At 35.2% G+C, this 22,818-nt stretch overlaps 1 protein-coding gene across 1 annotated transcript in view; it reads left to right on the top strand.

Annotated features, from left to right (window-relative positions):
• MDGA2 (MAM domain containing glycosylphosphatidylinositol anchor 2) overlaps window positions 1-22,818 on the top strand; it is an 826,010-nt gene that overhangs the window by 693,010 nt on the left and 110,182 nt on the right. The window contains exon 9 of the mRNA XM_029239755.1: window positions 15,765-16,034. Within this exon, the coding sequence (XP_029095588.1) occupies window positions 15,765-16,034 (270 nt within the window). The remainder of the gene's footprint in view (window positions 1-15,764; window positions 16,035-22,818) is intronic.

Here is a 22,818-nt window from a genome sequence, read left to right as displayed (position 1 = left end):
CTTTTTTCCCAAGCATATAATATATAACAACTTAATTGCACCACCTTGCACAAAGTTGACCATTATAACCATTTAAACAACAAGAAAAATGTAAATAAGACAATGAGGATGTAACAGGAGCAAAGGACAGGAAATATATTTTTTCAACTTTATTTGGGTATCATTGACAAATAAAAGTATGATATTTAAGGTATAACATGATGATTTGATATATGTATACATTGTGAAAAGATTCTCCCCATCGAGAATTAACACATCCATCACTTCAGATATTTGCCTTCTTTGTGTGTGTGTGTGTGTGTGTGTGTGTGAAAACATTTAAGTTGTTCTTTCTTAGGAAATTTCAATTATACAGTACAGCATCATCTACTATAGCCACGATGTTAATTATTAGTTCCTCACACCTTATTCGTCTTATAGCTGAAAGTTTGTACCCTTTTACCAACTTCTTCTTATTTCCTCTGTACCCCAGGCCCTGGCAACCACTTTTCTGCTCTGTTTTTATGAGTTTGACCTTTTAAATTATAGATACAGGTATAGATATAGGTATACTCCATCTATAAGTGATTCCATGCAATATTTGTCTTTCTCTTTCTGACTTATTTCCCTTAGCATAATGCCCTCAAGATCCACCCATGTTGTTGAAAATGGCAGGATTTCCTTTTCTCTCATGGCTGAATAATATAGCTCATATGTTTTGAATATTAACCTCTTATCAGATATGTGGTTTGCGAATATTTTCTCCCATTCCACAGATTGCCTTTTCAGTTTGTTGGTGGTATTTTCTGTTTGTTTGGGGTTTTTTTTATTTATTGTTTTTTTGCTGTGCAGGTTTTTTAGTTCGATGTAATTCCACTTGTTTATTGTTGCTTTTGGTGTCTTTGCTTTTGTGTCAAATCCAAAAATAGCATTGCCAAAACCAGGTCAAGGAGCTTACCCCCTAAGTTTTCTTCTAAGAGTTTTATGGTTTCAGATCTTATGTTTAAGTCTTTAATCCATTTTGAGTTGATTTTTCTTCTATCAAGTAAAGTTGTGGGACACAAAATCAATATATAAAAATAGTTGTGTTTCTATACACTAATGATGAACTATCAGAAAAAAATAAAGAAATTAAGAAAACAATCCAATTTACAGTAGCATTAAAAAGAATAAAATACTTGGGAATAAATTTATCCAAGGAGTTGAAAGATCTATATACTGAAAACTATGAGACATTGATGAAAGAAATCAAAGAAGACACAAATAAACAGAAAGACATTTCTTGCTTGTGGATCTGAAGAACAAATATCGTTAAAATATCTGTATTGCCCAAAACAATCTACAGATTTAATGAAGTCCTGATCAAACTTTCAGTGGCATTTTTTACAGAAATAGGTAAAACAGTCCTAAAATTTTATGGAACCAAAAAGACTCCAAATAGCCAAAGCAATCTTGAGAAAGAAGAACAAAGCTGAGGTCATTATGCTTCCTGATTTCAAACTATATTACAAAGCTATAGTAATCAAAAAGATATGGTATTAACATAAAAACAGACACATAGTGTTACCAAACCAAACTGGACTACTCATTGGACATGTGTCAAAGCCAATCTACTGACACTGGGTTGTGGTGAAGGAAAGTACAGTGTTTACTGCAGAGCACCAAGCAAAGAGAGTGGGTAGCCAGGGCTCAAAAGACCCGAACTCCCCAATAGCTTTTAGGGAAGGGTTTTTAAAGACATGTGTGAGGGAGAGGGTTGCTGGGCACCTGATAAGCTCATGTACAATTCTCTAATTGGTTGATGGTGAGGTAACGGGGTGGTATTTTAGGAATCTCAGTTATCAGTTATCTGGCTCCAACCAGTCTGCAGTCTACTTGCTGGTGGTCAGCATGCAGTTAACTTCTTTTACCTGGTGGAGGTTTTAGTATCTTCAAAACAGCTCAAAGATACAGCTCAGCATATTATCTATAGCCCTTGAGGAGGAACTAAAGGTCTTTGACTTTGTTTTATGGATAAACTGTTATTATTTTGTCTTGCTTGACTGCTTTCCTTTGTTTCTGTATTTTATTTTAAAAACCATTTTTTTTCTGATTTAAAATATGACTTCTTTGATTGAATTTGCTCTTTGGAACTTGGGGAAGGCCTAGGAGGCTAAAGTTTTTCTACAAAAAAGAGGCAGGGGACTCAGTTTCAGTAGTCCAGTGGAACAGAATAGAAAGTCCAGAAATAAACCCAAGCTAATATGGTCAACTAATCTTTGATAAGGGCACCAAGAATATGCAATGGAGAAAGGATAGTCTTTTCAATAATGGTGTTGGGAAAACTGGACAGCCCCATGCAAAACAATGAGACTGGGACTTTATGCCATACATAAAAATAAACTCAAAATGGAAATATATTTCTGTACTGGTTCAGGATACCTTTATCATCATAGTGGGTAATGATGTTTCTAGATCTATTTATATATATATCAAGAATCTAGTTGAGTGAGTTAGAAGCAAAACATTTTAAGTTCCATTTAGATTCTCTCTATGGATACTGCCTATAATGGAGAGGTGCTAATTAAAACAATTTTATTCATATTAATAGCCTAGAAAAATTTAAATAATTAAATCAATTGTTTTATTATAAACACCTTGAAATTTTTAGAGTTGTTTTATTCTTCACTTTCTTTTAGACCTAGGAACAGTATAACTAAGTAATAAATAGTATCTAATAATCATACAAAGCAAAGCTTCTATAAACAGACTAAGAGTACTGAGAATACTATCATTTTTGTTATGAGGAAGAAATTGCAATGGTTCTATACATTATCCATCATGTGCCTAACTTGAACAATACAAATGTACCAATATTTTCAGTCACATAGCAATGATTCTACACTGTAACTCCAAAATTTTGTCCTGTTGAGAAAAGTATTGGAGATATAAAGTAACAATTATTAACAATCTCAGAATGTTTGTGGAGAGCGGTAAATACTAATTTTGTAAAGTGTACCACCAGATCTTTGGGGTTGCTTTCCTGCTAATTATTTACAAATGCTATAGACTATTTTATTTTTAAACTACATTTCCCAAAATTGCCAGTTTCCAAGTTAGACTAACATTATGTTAGGGACTAATTTACAATTTGCTTTTGGTGCTGCTTCCTCAATCTGTTGTGCTGGAAAGAACATGGACTTTGAAGTCATGTTGTTTTAGGTCTGAAGTCTGTCACCTGGGCTGTGTGGGATGCTTGAGAATGTAACTTCTCAGATTTTGTTTCTTTATGTGTAAAATGGAAATACACACTTTACAAGGTTGTTGTAGAATTGAATGAGGTAATAAGTATGTAAAATGTGCTAGCACAGTTATACAGAGTATATTAATCCTAAAAATATTAGCTGTTTCAATCCCTGTCTCTTCTAGATACATTAGCCAGACCCTACAAACTTCTCAGTATCTTTTTCCAAGTCCATCCTTTTTCGTATCTTTCCCTATTGAATAAATTAGGCTTATTTTAAGACTTGATTAGCAATTATATTGTTCGTTCTGACACCAAGTAAGTGGTGTGTCTTCCAACACCCGTTCTCTGATTCTCTGACATCATCTGGATGTCCAAAATTCAATTCACTTCTGACACTGTCTGGCGTCAGTGCAGATCCTACAAGTTAAAGAGCTCAGTGCCACGAGACCACCTCCACTTCAGACATCAGTCACAATTCCCAGTTGCCATCCATACTTCTAACAAACCAACTATAAATTTGGGGGTTCCCATGACTTGGTAGTTTCTCCCCTACCAAGTTTGGTAATTTGCTAAAATGACTCATAGAACTTAGGAAAACACTTTTTCTGGAGTTTACCAGTTTATTATAAAGGATACAACTCAGAAACAGCTAAATAAAAGAGATGCATAGGGCAAGGTATGGGGTGGAGGAGGGATGCTGTGTCAAGATTTCATACCTTCCTCAAGTGCATCACCCTCCTAGCACTTCAGTGTGTTCACCAACCTGGAAGCTCCCCAAACCCCATCACTGAGGTGTTTTTATGGAGGTTTCATTACATAGGCAAAATTGATTAAATCACTGGCATTGGCGTTTGAACTCATTTTTCAACCTCCAGCCTCTCTCTCCTCCCTGAAAGTCAGGGGGTGGGACTAAAAGTTCCAAGAGTTTTAGGAGATCTATTCCAGGAATGAAAAACACAGATCATATATATATATAACATATAATTTATATATATATATGTATTTCCTATCATACTACAGCAATTAATTAATTATTGCCTTCTAAGAATTCATATATTGTTTGTATTAAATTGTGCATACTCACATCTGTTAAGATGTTATCTTTACACTGATACTGTAAATGATATGTTAATAGGAGCCTTTTTATTCATTTTTGTTTAATCTCTTAATATATCATCATGTACCTAACAGTATCTAAGAATTTTCTGAGTATTTATGTGCTTGATTGATACTAATAAAATAGGGATATTTTGAACCTATATCTGTATGGTAACAAAATGCTTCAAGATATCACATGGTCAAATCTAAATGGCTAACATCTTGAAGATAAATTAGCCTAGGTTCAAATATGTTTAGTGTCCCTCAATGGCCATAAACAGGTTACTCTCACTCATCTCTTTGAAGTTCAGTTTCTTTACCACTGAGATAGATATAATTATAAGACCATGAAAAGCTCTGAGAGAAAGATACACACACACAGAAACAGAGGAATAGAGGTTGTCATACACTAAAGGTAATAATTTCACTATTTTTGTTGGACAAAGGAAGGATTTAATTTGCTGACTTAACACTCCAACTCCTCGATTTTCTCATCTCAGTACTAGACTTTTTTATTTTTAAGGGCACAATTTTTCTAGATCTCCTTAAACAAAAAAACCAGCAAAGAGCAGACAAGTGTTATATTAGACAGGCATTTGACTTGAGAAGAAATGACCCTATTGTGTGCATGTTTATCAGTCCCCTCTAAGGGTTCAATAATTAAGATCATTCTTACCCTGAAGTTCTTCAAACAGGTGAGCATTCTCCTCTTTTAAACTGTAACTAATTTTTCATCTATAGTCTCACACTCCCTTAAAGACTTAAAAATGGGTTTTATTAATATTCTTTAAGATAGCTTTGGAAGGTTTTTACTTATTCAAATGTATTTTTTTTTAAATCAGAGGTATTGATTTGCTCACAGTCCTGGTTGTCATTAGAATCTGGCTATTTTTTTTAAGAAATAGAGGCAAATTTTTATTCATACACAATGTTAAAAGAACTCATGAACTTGCCTCTGATCCCCTTATTGAGAAACAAACATTAATCACATTTCTCTATAGTCTGGTGTTTTCATTCATTACTCTTTCCAGATAAGTTAGACATTTGTATGTGAATTTAAACATTAGAACCATTCCCCATTTGTAATACTTGGAACCAGTAGGTACAAGAACAGAAAATGCTTAAATCTTAATTAATTTTGTACACTTTTTACTTAATTCCTATCAAAATCCTTAATAACTTTAAAAGATTACACGTTTGCCTCCAGATAGCTAATCTGCAGGCACTCATCATGTATATTAATACATGGATAATACAGAAATTCATTTACATGAAGTACATTGCTATATAAACTGCAATTTGAGTCTGGTTTGAAATCCATCGTTAACATTTTTCTTTAACATAGCAATTTTGTTGCAATACTTCTTTGCTTTCCACAAAACGTATTTCGCATTTTGACTTATGAAAGTCTGTGAATTCTAAATGCTGGTGTGAATAGGCCAACATCTACTTCAATTGATAGCTTTAATAGGGCAAAATTTTCAAAATCCTCTGAGGAAAAGAGTGAAATCATGAAACACTGGTAATATTTGTAATTAGAAAGAATGAAGCATAGGTTGTTGCTAAGAGTGTATATTCTGAATCAGATTACCTTGTTTGAATCCTTATTCTGCTACTTTTTAATGTTTGGCTTTCCTTAACTGCTTTGTGCCTCAGTGTCTTCTATAAAATGACTTATTATTATAAAAAGATAAACTTTTATTTATTTATTTTATTTATTTATTATAAAAAGATAAAGACAGGAATAAAGACACAGACCTACTAGAGAATGGACTTGACGATATGGGGAGGGGGAAGGGTAAGCTGTGACAAAGCGAGAGAGAGGCATGGACATATATACACTACCAAACGTAAGGTAGATAGCTAGTGGGAAGCAACCGCATAGCACAGGGAGATCAGCTCAGTGCTTTGTGACCGCCTGGAGAGGTGGGATAGGGAGGGTGGGAGGGAGGGAGACGCAAGAGGGAAGAGATATGGGAACATATGTATATGTATAACTGATTCACTTTGTTATAAAGCAGAAACTAACACACCATTGTAAAGCAATTATACTCCAATAAAGATGTAAAAAAAAAAAAAGATAAACTGTGTGAAGATTTTAACACAATACCTAGCACTTAGTAAATATTCAGTATCAACCAATATAATTATTATTTTTATTACCATCATCCTCCAATATATTTGTAGGGAGATATTTTGACAAACTTTTCAACCAGAGATTTTTAACGTACGTGAATCCATTCAGTAAAATGTAATGATGTATTTTTAGAATCATTTTATGTAATTGAACAAAACTCAGGCACCTATTTATTCTCCTAAGCAGTCCTACTTTTAAGTATTTCATGTCTAAGTGGACTTTTTTCTCACGATATTTTATTTATTTTAGTTTCTTAAGATTATTTCATAATAGAACGTACTGATTAACTCTTACACCATGAAAAACTTGTTCTGTCAGAATAGTGAACTTTAACTTTTTTGACACCTGAAGCTTTCTTTCATCATATTCAAAGACTTCATACTGCACCATTTAATCATAACTGCACAGGTTATCCTCACTGGATATTCCAAAGAATGAGATGCTGAGCTCATTAATAGCCAGTGAGCTTAAAGTAAACCTTATTATCACAGAAGTTTTCCATAGGCAGACCTGATTGAACTATAATGAATATTCTCAGTTTTACATTCTCTTGCTTTTTTGAGGTTAAGGAACCACCTTGGAATCCAAGTAGTTTGGGCAGTATTTTAAATTGCAGTAATGATTACCTTCATTTAGGGATGCTTTCCAATTCAGATTCTATTGAATGTATGAAAACACACTGTGCTTGAAAAGTTTTAACCCAGCACTGTCAGATGTCTTTACAGGGCTAAATCTTCTAGGTTTGGATGAATGACACATTCATATATAATGAGGGTCTAAAAAATCCATTACTTGAAATAACCTAATAGGTGAGATACATTCAAAGAATTCTCATAGAAAATCATTCATAGAAAAAGTAAATATGTATTTTAAGATATATCCCTGTTAGGTATAATTAATTACATTTATATTCTTTGCCATTTAAAAAGAAGTTAATAAGAAGGAAGATAAGTAGTTGCAAATACTTTGTTTTGCTAGACAGATGCAAATATAATTTGAAAGTAATTGTATATTCTCTTAATTTATTTTCATTTGACTCTAGTATCATTAATCTCTACTCCACTTTAGCATTTTGTTTCAATGGCCATATCTCTGATCTTGTAATCACTCTAAATTTCTCTATCACTGAAGTATTAAATTGTGACAAAATTCTATTTATTGACTACAAGGTTTTTGCTTCCTGACTCCGTTGTTTTCAGTGTATTTGCTTTTCAAGTTTTCTAGTTGTCCTAGTAATCCAACCCATTGATTATCTTCCCCCATTAGTTTCCTTCTGAGCTAATTCCTTTCCAGAGCCAGTTTGGATCCCATGGTCTGTTGCTTACACTGTGTCTCCTCAACTACCCTGTCCCCTTGTCCTTATGCCTCACTCTGCTAAGTCTTCACATAGAATATCAAACTGCTGGATTTTCAAGGCTAAAAAGCATCTGTGTAAGTTATCTATTACTGTGTTAAAAACTGCTATATTACCTAGGAGCTCAAAAAATATCACATCTTACTAAATCTAGTTATCTAATCTCTAGTGAATCAATAACTTGAGGAGGCTATTCTTTTGCTTCATATGGATTGTGGTATTCTGGATCACTTGGTGGTACTTTGTGGGTGGCTGGTCTGGTCTGGAAGGTCCAAGATAGCTTCGCATCCCCTGAAACCTGGGGATGGCTGGAAGGCTGGGCTTAACTCTGCCCTCTCCGTTATGTAATCGCAGGGCCCCTTCACCTCATCTCTTTAGCAAAGTAGTTGGACTTATTACATGGGTCAGGACTCTCAGAGTGAGTATTTCAAAAAATAGGAAGTGAAATTCCCTGTCTTCTGTGGCCTGGGCCCAGAAATCAGCACAGCATCATTTCTGCTATATGCTATTGGTCAAAGTAATCACAGAGCCCATCCATATTTAACAAAGTGAACATAGAATCCAGGTCTTGATGTGGAGAATATTGAAGATACTATGGACATATTTGCTCTTTTACATCATTCATTCATTCATTTCAGCATTCATTTATTCAATCAATAATGGTTTGTCATTAATTATAATACTAGGTACTTGATGGATACAGAGGGTGATTCAATGGCTAGGAAGTTGTAAGTTTCTTTATAATGGAACTTACACAGGAGACAAATACAATGGTAACTAACATTATATTATTAACAGTAGGAGAGATACTTCACTTACTGGTAGTCAAGGATGGGCTTTCTGAAGGTAAAATCTAAAAGATGAGAGTTACAGAGCCATGGATAAAGTAAAGGAAAGACAAAACAAAATCAGAGGTCCATTGTCCGGAAAGGGTTTATCATACAGAAGCTGGAAGAAAACCTATGTTTCTGAAACATAATGTTCAAGATGAGAATAGCTGGATATATGACTAGAGCCAGAACTTTCAGGACCTTGTAGGCCTGGTTAACAAGCAGGGGTAAGTCAATAAAGTATTCTAAACAGGAGAATAAAAGGGCTGATTCTCTGGTAAAAGGACGTCTGGCCAGTCTCAGAAGGTTGAGAGAAGGTCAAAAGAGGAAGCATGTTGGCCTGCTAGAAGGCTATCACAGGACATTTGTAATAGTCCATGTGAGAGGTAATAGTGGTGATGGTGGAGACTGAGAGAAATGTATAAACTCCCAATATATTTTGAAGGTAGAATCAATAGAAATAACCATCTTTTCTAATCACAGGCAATATTGTTGAACAGTTTTCATTACTGATCTCTACTATTTAACCATCCTTTCATATGCCAAAAATCTGTAACCCAGGTTATAAATACTTCACAGAAAATGCTTTCACTATAATCATTAATAATATTAAACTTATCAAAAACAGTAGATATTTTAAGTATTAATTTCTGCCTTGCTAACATTTGGCACATTGTATTACTTCCTGTTCTTTGAAGCATACAACTCCTTCAATTTTTGTAACACAACTTTCTGGATCCACACATCTCTCTGCTAATTTATGTTTATTTTCCTTTAGGAGCTTTTATTTTCCTCCAACCCCGTAAGTGATTATATTCAAGAGTAAATTCAAATTTGACATTTTATATGGCTTTGTTTATACTTTCTCTGAGATATCTCAACAGAACTATAGCCTGCAGTCAGCCTTCCATTCTGAGCTTTAGATCCATATTTCTGCTTGGCAATCAGAGACATGCATTTCTGGGCATAAAATAGATAAAATATTCCACAAAACCCTTTCAATGCAAACAACTGAAAATGCTAGAAAATATTCTTAAAATATTATGAAAGCATTAAAATATTTATTTAAAAATTCCAGGCCAAATTTATACAAAAATAGTACAGTGAGCCTACTTTTGCCCTTGGGAGCATTTGCTGACATGGGCAAATTTGAGCTTCAGTTTTCTGATGGCATCTCTGGGCAAGGGATGCAGAACTCCAAACCTAGGGTGTTCCCTGGGAAAGTGTCTACCAATAGAAGTTGGAACTCAAAGGACTGTACCCACAGGGTAAGAGTAGAGCAGAAGTAAACCCAGTCTACACATTCCTACTCTCAAGGGAGTGCAAAGAGCCTTGCCTTTGACATGAGAAGGATGGAGATGACGTAGGAACCATTCTTGAAGTTATAATCACAAACCAGCTCTTATATATATGGATTTTGAACTCAATTTCATGTGACCCACATGATTAAAATAAAACCTCAAGCAGTGAACTTGGATTAATGTGATCCTAGACATTGATGCCAAGAGTTGCCTATGGACACAAATCTCTAGAGGAGGAAGCCATCATCTGAGGCATGAAGTATCCTCATAAATATTTTTTAAAGGACAATGAGTAGCACAGAGTTAAAATTAACCAAGAATACACAGGAACAAGGTACTCTGAGAGCAAACCAACAGAAAAGCCCTGTCAATACTATAATTGGGGGCTTCCCTGGTGGCACAGTGGTTGAGAGTCCGCCTGCTGATGCAGGGGACATGGGTTTGTGCCCCAGTCTGGGAAGATCCCACGTGCCACAGAGCGGCTGGGCCCGTGAGCCATGGCTGCTGAGCCTGCGCGTCCGGAGCCTGTGCTCCACAACGGGAGAGGCCACAAGAGTGAGAGGCCCACATACCGAAAAAAAAAAATATTATAATTGGAAATATCAGATGGTATAAAACAATTACTTTGTTTAAAGACAAGCGTTACTACCTTTGCAGGTAATGGGAAAGTATTAAAACAGTGGTATAAAAGGTATACCAAAGGACTACACACATTTAGAAATGAAAACTACATTATTGTAAATAACACAATGAAGATTAAGCAGAGATAAAGAAGAATTAGCTCAGAGAATTTATTCATGCAAAAACCTCAAGAAATGGTTGGAAGAGAGATTAAAAGACATGGAAAACAGAATAAAAAGGATTCTCAATTGAGAATAGAAAGAGAACAATACAGGTTTATTTGAAGAGCTAATGATGAGAATTTTCCAAAAATTTCCTAGATGACAGACACCAAAGTTTAATCAAGAGATTTAAGAAGCCCAGCAAATTCCAAACTATAAGTAAAAAGAAATCTATACCTAGAAACATTATATTGAAGCTGCAGAACATCAAAGCAAAAAGATTCTGAAAGCAGCTGGAGGAAAAAAAGATGTTCACTTCAAAGTATGAGACTTTGAGCTTACTTTTCTACAGCAATAATGGCCATCTGAAGACAATGGAATTATATCCTGTTGTGCTGAAAGAAAATAACTGCTCACCTATAATCCTGTGTACAAGGAAAATATCTTTTAAGAATGAGGTTAAAAGCCCAGAGATAAACCCATGCACATATGGTCACCTTGTCTTTGATAAAGGAGGCAAGAATATACAGTGGAGAAAATACAGCCTCTTCAATAAGTGGTTCTGGGGAAACTGCACAGCTACATATAAAAGAATGAAATTAGAACACTCCCTAACACCATACACAAAAATAAACTCAAAATGGATTAAAGACCTAAATGTAAGGCCATACGCTATAAAACTCTTAGAGGAAAACATAGGCAGAATGCTCTATGACATAAATCACAGCAAGATCCTTTTTGACCCACCTACTAGAGAAATGGAAATAAAAAAATAAACAAATGGGACCTAACTAAACTCAAAAGCTTCTGCACAGCAAAGGAAACCATAAACAAGACGAAAAGAGAACCCTCAGAATGGGAGAAAATATGTGCAAATGAAGCAACTGACAAAGGATTAATCTCCAAAATTTACAAGCAGCTCATGCAGCTCAATAACAAAAAACCAAACAACCCAATCCAAAAATGGGCAGAAGACCTAATTAGACATTTCTCCAAAGAAGATATACAGATAGCCAACAAACACATGAAAGAATGTTCAACATCACTAATCATTAGAGAAATGCAAATCAAAACTACAATGAGGTATCACCTCACACCAGTCAGTTTGGCCATTATCAAAAAAGCTCCAAACAATAAATGCTGGAGAGAGTGTGGAGAAAAGGGATCACTCTTGCACTGCTGGTGGGAATGTAAATTGATACAGCCACTATGGAGAACAGTATGGAGTTTCCTTAAAAAACTAAAATTAGAACTACCATACAACCCAGCAATCCCACTACTGGGCATATACCCTGAGAAAACCATAATTCAAAAAGAGTCATGTACCACAATGTTCATTGCAGTTCTATTTACAATAGCCAGGACATGGAAGCAACCGAAGTGTCCATCAACAGATGAATGGATAAAGAAGATGTGGCACATACATGCAATGGAATATTACTCAGCCATAAAAAGGAACGAAGTTGAGTTATTTGTAGTGAGGTGGATGGACCTAGAGTCTGTCATACTGGGTGAAGTCACTCAGAAAGGGAAAAAGAAATACCGTATGCTAACCTATATATATGGAATCTAAAAAAAAAAAAATGGTCGTGAAGAACCTACGGGCAAGACGGGAGTAACACACAGACCTACTAGGGAATGGACTTGAGGACACGGGGAGGGGGAAGGGTAAGCTGGGACAAAGTTAGAGAGTGGCATGGACATATATACAGTACCAAACGTAAAATCGATAGCTAGTGGGAAGCAGCCGCATAGCACAGGGAGATCAGTTCGGTGCTTTGTGACCACCTAGAGGGGTGGGATAGGAAGGGTGGGAGGGAGGGAGACGCAAGAGGGAAGAGATATGGGGACATATGTATCTGTATAACTGATTAACTTTGTTATAAAGCAGAAACTAACACACCATTGTAAAGCAATTATACTCCACTGAAGATGTTAAAAAAAAAAAGAATGAGGTAAAATATATATTTTTTGAAAATCAACATCATAAAGTGTACTAAATATAATTCAATATGATATACTTTAGGCGAAAGGAAAGTGTTCACAGATTTGGTAGGTCTGTGATGAAAGAAGGAATTAAGGGCAAATAAGCTAACATATATCTGGGTAATTTAAAAAATAGTGCAAGTATAAAGTATGATAATGTCCAATAAATTTTTTAAAAATGAGGGAATTAAAGTTCATGACTCAATAACATATGTCAGAACAGGAATAAAAGAAACAAAGTGTTCTAAGATTCTTATTTTGTCTAAGAGGATGGTAAAGGTATTAATTGATGTTTTGGGATAACTTAAGTAGGCATGTTGCATGCTTTAAGACAATCAATAAAATAATAGAAACAGAGCAGTTAAGTTCCCAACTAGTAGCAGGAAAAGGGTTAGAATAATGATATAATCCATTAATACAAAGAAAACAAAGAAAGAAAGATCACAAAACAAACAGAAAGAATAAAATAACAGGAAACACTTGTACCCAAATATATCAGTATATTAAACTGAAATGATTAAAGTGCTAAGTACTCTGGGTAAAAGAAAAAGATTGTCTGACTTTTTTGAAAAAATAGAATATAACAATGTGCTGTTTAAAAGAGGTGCTAGTAAAATATAAGGTTACTGAAAGTATAAAGGGATGGAAAAGACATAACATGTAAATATTAACTAAATGAAAGCCAAGGTAACTATATTAATATGAGACAAGATAGAGTTTTAAATATTAAAACGTTAATAGAGATAAAGGAGATAATTCACAAAGATAAAAGTTTCAAATCATCAATAGCATAAAGCCGATTTAAATTTGTATGTAATGAATAGAATTGCCTCAATATATGTAGAGCAAAAAGGAGACAGGACTACAAGAAGAAAATTTTTAAAAGCTACTACCCTTTTAGAAGAATTCAACACTTTCTTCTAAGTTAATCCAAGTAGAATAAATGGGGCAAAAAAAAAAACCCTAACAACTATATAAATGATATGGACAACACAGTTATCAGACTTAACCCAATAGATCCACATCACATCCCCAAACTACAGACTACTCCTTCTTTGCAAGCACAAACAGGATAAAAATCGATCATACTCGGGGAGATAAAACAAGTCTTAACAAATTTCAGTTGATTTAATATATATGAATTGTTTTCTCTGAATATGATTCAGTTAAGCACAAAATCAGAACAAAGAAAAAATAAAACATAACCATATGTTTGGAAATAAAGAAGTACTTGGGTGCACAAATTCAACATGTCCACCAAACTCCAAACTACCCCTCCTTTCTTCCCTGTCTTCATCACTCATCCCCCTCTTGTCTAAGGCATCATTTATGGTCCCATGACATTGCCTTAGTTCAGGCCTTCTCTTTGAGTTTCCTCTCTTTGAAGTTCATGCTCCTCCTATCTGCCACAGTATGCCTTCTAAAAGATTGGTTTAATCATATAAAGGCTTTATTTAAAAATTTTTTAAAGACCCTCAACAGGATAAAATTCAAACTCCATAACATGACATTCAAGGATCCTTGATAGAGCCTCTGCTTTTCTTTTCATCTTTATTTCTTCCCAAGCCTTCGTGCACCTTTTATGCATCAGTTATGCTATTCACTTGTACTTCCCTAAACACCCTGTTCTCCCTGTCTCCTCCTTACCTTTGCACCTACTTACCCCTCTACCTGGGATGTCCTCTCTTACTATTCACCCACCTGACCATTTCCTATATATCCTGGGAGATACAATTCAAGTATCACATTCCTTGCCTGGTCAATCCTCATAGTGTTATTCACTTCTTCACTTTCTACCCTAGAATTGTTTTTTGTACTTCAGTTTTTTAAATTAGCTATTTAAATGTCTGCCTATTGCGTTAGACCATAAACTACATGCAGATAGGATTTTTTTCTTGTTCATTTCTTTTTCTATTCTTAGCACTTGTATAAGGAGGGCTCAAAAATTGAATTTATGAATAAAATTAAAATTCTTATGGTAGCTTAAACATATTTGTTGAAAGAAGCAAGAAGGGTCAGTCAATATGTTGGCTATGAGAAAGGAGAGCAATATTATAAAAAGTAGATGGAATGACATGTAAAGAATATCAGATGGCACATTTGGTGTGGTAGTCCTAAAACCTTTTAGCATCCTGAAGGAAGGCCTTCCAGGTAGGGTTGTACAGCTTTTATACTGCACAACTCAAGAGGGTGCCATACACATCTAGTCAAGGATGTGATATTGTTGCCCAGAGCAATCCTGAGCGCAAAAAAATCCTGAGGGGTCCCACACAATTTCCTTGATCAAATGAACCATGTCATTAGAGCCCAGGAAATAATTGTTATTTATTATGACAGTTGGGAGTCATCATTAAGAAAAGGCCTGTATTTTGCATACCCTAATGAGAGAAATGTGTAACACCTTTTGGAAATCTTCCCATCAAAAACAAAAAGATTAGGTACCTAACGTAGCAAGTTTTGATTGTATGGGAAAAAAACTTACAATTAAGACAAATAAATGAGCCATTGCAGTGGGTTGAAATCCATATCCACCTGTGGTATAATTTGCAAAGTTTGTTTAAGGTTTACGCATGAATATTATGACTTGCAGTCAAATTCTTTCTGACTGAATAATTTAGAAAATAAATTTATATACTTGTGTTACCCATTTTATTAAATAATTGATATCCAGAAGCCCAAGGACTGAGCCTCATATGGAATAATTAGAATTCACTGACTTGAACCAATGGCTTCGTCTGCTTCAGAACATCATTTGCTTGCTAACAGTATAAACCAAACATACTTACGACATTTTTTTCTGGGAAGCAACTAGAAAGAAAAAATAAACTCTGCTTAGTTTCACCTGCAAATGCTTTTTTTAAAGCAATGAGTCTTATTCATTGCCCACACTCAGGAATCACGTTTCCCTACCCAAGCTGAAATTCCCAGGTCTAAATATGTTCTCCACCCACCTCTTAATATTCCTTCCCTGTTGCTAGATGTATTCTTGAAAATAGCTTCTCACAGTAAGAGTAGCCCCTGGCTTGTTGCAAACCACATATTTTATCTGTTTTAATATCTCTTTTCTACAGATCCTCCTGCTGTGGAACCAGCATTTCTGGAAATCCGGCAAGGACAAGACCGCAGTGTCACTATGAGCTGCAGGGTCCTGAGAGCCTATCCAATACGGGTGCTGACCTATGAGTGGCGCTTGGGAAACAAATTATTACGGACGGGTCAATTTGACTCTCAAGAATACACAGAGTACCCGGTGAAGAGTCTTTCCAACGAAAACTATGGGGTTTATAATTGTAGCATCATAAATGAAGCTGGAGCAGGGAGATGCAGCTTTCTTGTTACAGGTAAGATGCTGAATATTTTGCATTTTTTTTTTTTTTTTTTTTTTTTTAGATCTTCGGAGCTTAGGCTTATGTCAATATAAGAATGAAAGCATTTTGCAGATCTATGGAGCATACCATGAACAGCTTGACTGTTCATATTTAGAGCTTCTACTCATTTATTTTCAAGGAAAGTCTATTTTAGTAGTTAAGATAGTTAATGTGCCTATAAAATTAGAAGTTTATGTGAATTCAAATAGAGTTGGTAATGAGGTTGGTTATGTTGAGTGTTTCAGTAATAAAGTGACAAACCTTAACTAGCTTTATTTAGATCAAATTGCAAATATTAATACATGTTTTCTTTTGCAAGTTTAAAATCCCTTGCAATCCAATACCTGTTCTGATTTTAATAGTAGAGAGTGATTTCTTTCTTTTTCTTGTTTATTTATTTATTACCTCTTAATGTATGGTGAATCTTCATTTTGTCCCTGGCTTACCATAGGACCACAGATATTCAAAGGGAAATCAATATAGTTGTATCTGGTAATAATGAATTAGAGAGAATTATCATTTTTGATATCATTATCTTTTAATGTATTTAAGGAAATATTAAATCTGTATTAAATTATACATGTTTATTTAAATTATTTTGGTAATCTAAAGTAAGTCTGTGTAATTTTTGAGCTAGGGTTTAGGCATACATTAAAAGGATATACTCCTTTTCATTATTATTTTGTTCTAGATAAAATTAGTTGAAACGGTTATAGTGTTGATGCTACTAAAAGAAGAAACTGGACATTGTATGTTATCTGGAAAGCAATCATAAAAATCATGATTAAAATGTTTCAGAATTAATTAAATCTTGTTCATTGGTAATATAAATTCTTATTAATAAGTTCTTACTCATAAGAGAACTCTCTAATATGGGTTGCCTTGAGACATTTTTGCTTCCTGAAATGGGATATTAGGTGGATAAAATACAATTGACTAACCAAAGAATATGAAGACATCCTCTCTGCTGTATCTTGCCACCTCTTGGTTTTGCAATCCCTTTTATTAACATTCAGTTGAACTTAAGGTTTTTCTACTTTGATACTTAAAATGAACTATTAAAATGAAATAAAAAACCCCTAGGACAATTACTTACATGGTGATTTAATTTCTCTTCCTAGGAATATTTACAAGGGTAAGAGAATGTACTCTATTACTCTATGGGATAATTTAAATGGCATGATATACTTTCATTCCTTATTTATATGTTATTATCCCAAGCAATAAGAATCCTTCAAAGGCAATTGTTTTTCACATATTGATACAAATGTAGCACTTTACTTTCTTTCATTAACCCTCCAAAATAAAAATACTCCATAAAATTAACTAAACCTCTTTCTTCAATCTTTTTGGCTTTATACACATTCTGATTTTCTCTGGTGACACTGTTTTCTAACTTTGACTGGTTTAGACCATGCTGCCTCTGCAAGATTTTCATTTGTTCTCTATTATATGATCCAAATCCTATTTTTTGAACTAGAAGACAAGCTGAGACCAGAATAAACACTAGCTCCATTCTCCCATTCCAGATCCATGGGGTGCAGTAAGTAGATTTCAGTAGTTGCAGGAAGGAATAAACCTGTTGTGGTTGCCCCATAGGGGGAGAGGAAACAGCCCCGTGCATTAATTTGTTTCCAGTGTGCATTTTTCAATCTCCAGGTCAACCTCATTGTTTCAAGATCTCCACATAAAAGCTAATAAAGTTTTTTTTTTTTTTTTTTTTTTTTTTTGCGGTACGCGGGCCTCTCACTGTTGTGACCTCTCCCGTTGTGGAGCACAGGCTCCGGACGTGCAGGCCCAGTGGCCATGGCTCACGGGCCCAGCCGCTCCGCGGCCCATGGGATCCTCCCGGACGGGGGCACGAACCCGTGTCCCCTGCATCGGCAGGCGGATTCTCAACCACTGCGCCACCAGGGAAGCCCCTAATAAAGTTTTGAAGAAGAGAAAAAGAAATGATTGAATTCCAAATACAGTATAATTCAGGAAAATATATAAGGAAATCAATGATTCCATAGAATCAGACATCTGGAAGAAGCTTTGAAAGGCTATTTACTTTTCTACTAAAACATACCAGAATTAGTAGTAATCCTTATCAATTTCCCATAATTCAAAACTCTTTGAAACTATGCAGAAGAGAACTAGAGAATATAATATATGCAAGGATTCATATATTTATTATGCATATGTTCTTTACCCACAAAGCAGATCTTTGAAGACAATTCTTTTCCCTTGAGGCCCAAATTAACTAACATTTAAATTTTCAAAGTTATAACTATTGTACCAAATTTAAGAATTTAAACTCTTCCACTTGCTTGTCCTAAATGTCCTGCAAGTGGACTTGATCTGACTGCACATCAAAACGTACAGAATTGAACTAAGAGGCAATGGCAGCCCTCAAGTCTGTATGTATTATAGCTCCCAGGAAAGCTCAAAAGTTCGGACATGTTTTCTTCATTTATATCATGAGTATACAATGTGTGTGGGTGTTTGGGGGTAGGAGAGTGGGGTTGTGTTTACCAAGAAGTCAGAGGGGCTGTGAGAATATTTTCCTGGAAAGGAAAAGAAGATAGTAAGCAAAGGTATTTTGGGAAGAGTGACCAACCTAGCTTGTTGTGCACTGTCCGTATTAGAGAATATTAGCTATAATACTACAAAATACTGTGTACTTTCATTTATCTTATTTACTAGTATTGTTATAGTGAAGTTAAGCCTAGTTTTTTTGTGTTTTAAACCTTTGTGAACTATGGCAGGAACCCGAACACCATTTATCATATTTTTCTGTGGGAGAGAATTTTTACAAGTTCTATAAATAAATGTGACATATTAATTTATTATAAGTCCACTTGTAAATGTGCAATTCCAAGTATATATGTATAAATACATAGAAAGAAGTATTTCTATATTAATAAATACTTTTGTACTGTTTAACAGATTACTCAACTGGAGCATGGATTTCAGTTTATCACAGGTTCAAATGTTCCAAATTAACATTTGGAAAAAATGTTTTTAAAGACTTCAAAACATCTAGGCACATTCATTACATTACAGATACAAGTGAATAACATGCTAGGTTAGATCCTAGCACACAGCTTGATCCAGAAAAGAAAACCAGTAAATCTGGGATGATGGAATAGATAGAGGATGGCCAAGAGTGAATGATTAAATGGAAGTAATCTTACTGAAAATTATTTTTTAATGGGAAAAGAATGAGGGTGAAAGAGTAGTTCAAGTTGAAAATATGTAGTGGGCTGAATAGTATCCCCCAAGAAGGTAAATCCATGTCCTAATCCCCAAACCCTGTGAATATCACTTTATGTGGCAATACATGATTAAGTTAAGGATTTTGAGAGAAGGAGCTTATCCTGGATCATGTAAGGTTAGTGAAAGATTTAATGTCCTTATGGTTGCATGATAGAGGGCCCTAGCATTTTGCTGGTTTTGGGCTGAAGGCCACTCTCATGTCTTAGAATATTTCTGCAGGCCCTAGAGATCACCTGTAATTCCTTGTCACATGTGGTTTTCCAATGTGGCTGCTTAATTCATCAAGCCATGAGGAAGAATCTCTAGCTCTAGTCTGTTAAGATGGAATCTTATATAACATAACCCAATTACTGAAGGAACATCTCATCACAGTTTTTTCCCACCCTCCATGGGAGAGAATTATACACAAAGACATTAATAACAGAGGTAGAAATCACTGGAGTCACCTTAGGTTCCGTCTGCCACATGTATCAACATTACCTGCTGCTAGGAGTACATTTAAATACAACCTACATATGAAACTGTTTTATCTATGGCAATAGTTAAAGAAATTCCTCATTTAATCCCTTTCAATAAACATGGCAAATAGGGTTTTACAAACAAAAATTTGCCTGTGACTGTTGCTTTCACCTCTAATTTGGAAGTATTTGTACTGGGATTGTGCATCCTCTACTTTTCTTTTGATATATTACAACATTCAGATTGACATTTTGGAACTACTCTTTTCTCCATATTCAGCACCAGCAGATCAGACACAACCAAAATTAGACAGATCCTAGAGAACAAATAAAGCAAGAGTGAGACATTTTTATGAAAGGGAGTACATGCTATCACTCGGTGAATGTAAAGAAATTGAGGATGACTGAGAACTGTGATATGCCTAAGACAGGCTGTTGGATTACTCTAGCATTACTTAGTTTTAAAGAATGAAAAGGATGAAATAATAACCAAGTCAAATTTGACTCCAAATCACAATGTTTTATTCTTGTTTTCTAAAGTCAGATTGAGTTATGTAGTAACAAGATAGAAAGTGTATTTTATTCTCTGGCAATGCATATGTTTGTGCTATTCAGCTGGATACTTGTTTGTTATGAATGTCTAAACATGAACAGCATAACACTGTAGAAAAATCATTAGAACTATCAGAAGTAAGAGCAAATGAACTACTGGAAAAATATCTAATAAAATTCCCTGTGATAGGGCTTCCCTGGTGGCACGGTGGTTGGGAGTCCGCCTGCCGATGCAGGGGACAGGGGTTCGTGCCCCAGTCTGGGAAGATCCCACATGCCGCGGAGCGACTAGGCCCGTGAGCCATGGCCGCTGAGCCTGTGCATCCGGAGCCTGTGCTCCTCAACGTGAGAGGCCACAACAGTGAGAGGCCTGCGTACCGCAAAAAAAAAAAATTCCCGGCAAAAAATTTCAATGTCAAATATTTTTCAGAGCCAAAATTCTGTTAAATTTATTAGAATTTTACTTATGATGATAACAGGTAGACTAATGGATCCCAGTGTTTCAGCCAGCGTTATGAATTACAGTTATGTTAAAACTATAGAGCAGAAAATGCATTATATGTCCTAACAACTCTTGATGTATTCTATGGTGTACGAAGTGATTCCACTTGTATTCTTTTCATTCAAACAATTCTGCTATGTGTGTAAAAGAAGCAATATCACCCTTGTATGAAAGATAAGCTAATAGAGGCTAAGGAAACCAAAAGTAAAATGTGTATCTTCTGACTGTAAATTCAAGCTCTTTTTGACACACCTCAGTAACTCATTTATTAGTGGTTCTAAAGGAATTTTTGGATAATTAAGCTAGATAAAATGTAGATGAGTCCATGCTGAACCTAAAAAAGTAGAAATAAAAATGTAAATATTAATTAAGGAAGTTAATACTATCACTTAGCAAAAATTTTACCAAAATATTTACTTTAATATTGAATCTAATTTATACAATATTTTAGAGATGGAACAGAAAGGGCTGATTAGAGGAAGGCTTATAGGAGTTTGTGTTGATTCCATCCTAGTCCTTACCTGAAGATTGGGATGCATAGATAAGGTGAAACTGTTGAGGCTTAGCGCACTCTTCTATATCAGGTTCAGAGCAGAAAAGTGACAGTAGAGTTCAAGCAGTGATGGAGAAAGCTAGAATTTTCAGCTTAGCAAAGTAGGATATACCTTCTTAAAATTCCAAACATCCTGCTGAGATATCAGAATGATTAAGCCTTAGGAGTCAGGGCCTTGCTTGAAAATAAAGACTTATTCTAGATACTCCCAAACAAAGGCTAACACCAAGCCCCGATAAGATTCATGGGGAGGTAGAATTTGGAAGTAGAGTTCCACCAATTTGTAAGAGCAAGTCTCTATGTTCTCCATACATCTCACCCTGATAAAATGTAAAAAGGCAGAATACAAAAATTTGAGGTGATTAGCAGGTAGCTGAATTACCTACTAGAATAAACATCGACACTCTTTGGAGGAAGAGAGCATAGTCCAGTTATCTATAATATATTATATAATATGTATTATACATTACAGTGTAATAATGTAGTGATAATTACTAACAATGCTCAATAAATAATAAAAATTACCTGACATGCAAGGAAAATAGGAAAGTGTTACCCTTAGTCAAGAATAACAGTGGTCATGGGACTTCCCTGGTGGTGCAGTGGTTAAGAATCCTCCTGCCAGTGCAGGGGACATGGGTTCAAGCCCTGGTCTGGGAAGATCCCACGTGCCGCAGAGCAGCTAAGCCCATGCACCACAACTACTGATCCTGCGCTCTAGAGCCCGAGAGCCACAATTACTGAGCTCGTGTGCCACAACTACTGAAGCCCATAAGCCTAGAGCCCATGTTCCGCAACAAGAGAAGCCACCGAAATGAGAAGCCCATGCACCGCAACGAAGAGTAGCCCCTGCTCGCTGCAACTAGAGAAAGCCCATGTGCAACAAAAAATACCTAATGTAGGCAAAAATAAATAATATAAATTAAAAAAATAAACTAAAAAAAAGAGAGAATAACAGTGGTCTTTTAAAAACTAACCCTGAGATGGCCCAGATGTTGGATATAGCACAGCCTAGCTATTATAATAATTTCAAAGTATTAAAGGAAAATATGTTCAAAGATTTAAAGATAAATGCAGTATTTATGAGCAAATGCATAAGAAATTTCAGCAGCGGGAAAAAATCCTTTAAAAAATAACCAAATGCAAATACTATAACTAAAACGGTATAATAACTGGAATGAAAAAATTACCTAGATGGAATGAACAACATATTGGAAAAGGTAGAAGGGTCACTGAAATTGAAGACAAATTGAAAGAGCTGAGACAATCTGCTAGATAGAAAAAAGATTGAAGACTAAAGAAAAGAGACCTAAGGACCTGGAGGATAATGAAAAATGGCCTAAAATAATTGCAATTGAATTTCCAGACGTTCTAGAAAAGAATGAGAATGGGACCAAAAAAGAAAAAAAAGTTTTTCAAACCCACAGATCC

The sequence above is a fragment of the Monodon monoceros genome, unplaced genomic scaffold, assembly GCF_005190385.1.
Source record: "Monodon monoceros isolate NGI ecotype Baffin Bay Population unplaced genomic scaffold, NGI_Narwhal_1 Super_Scaffold_21, whole genome shotgun sequence".
NCBI classification, from domain to species: Eukaryota; Metazoa; Chordata; class Mammalia; order Artiodactyla; family Monodontidae; genus Monodon; species Monodon monoceros.
This window is presented reverse-complemented; position numbering and strand designations above follow the sequence as displayed.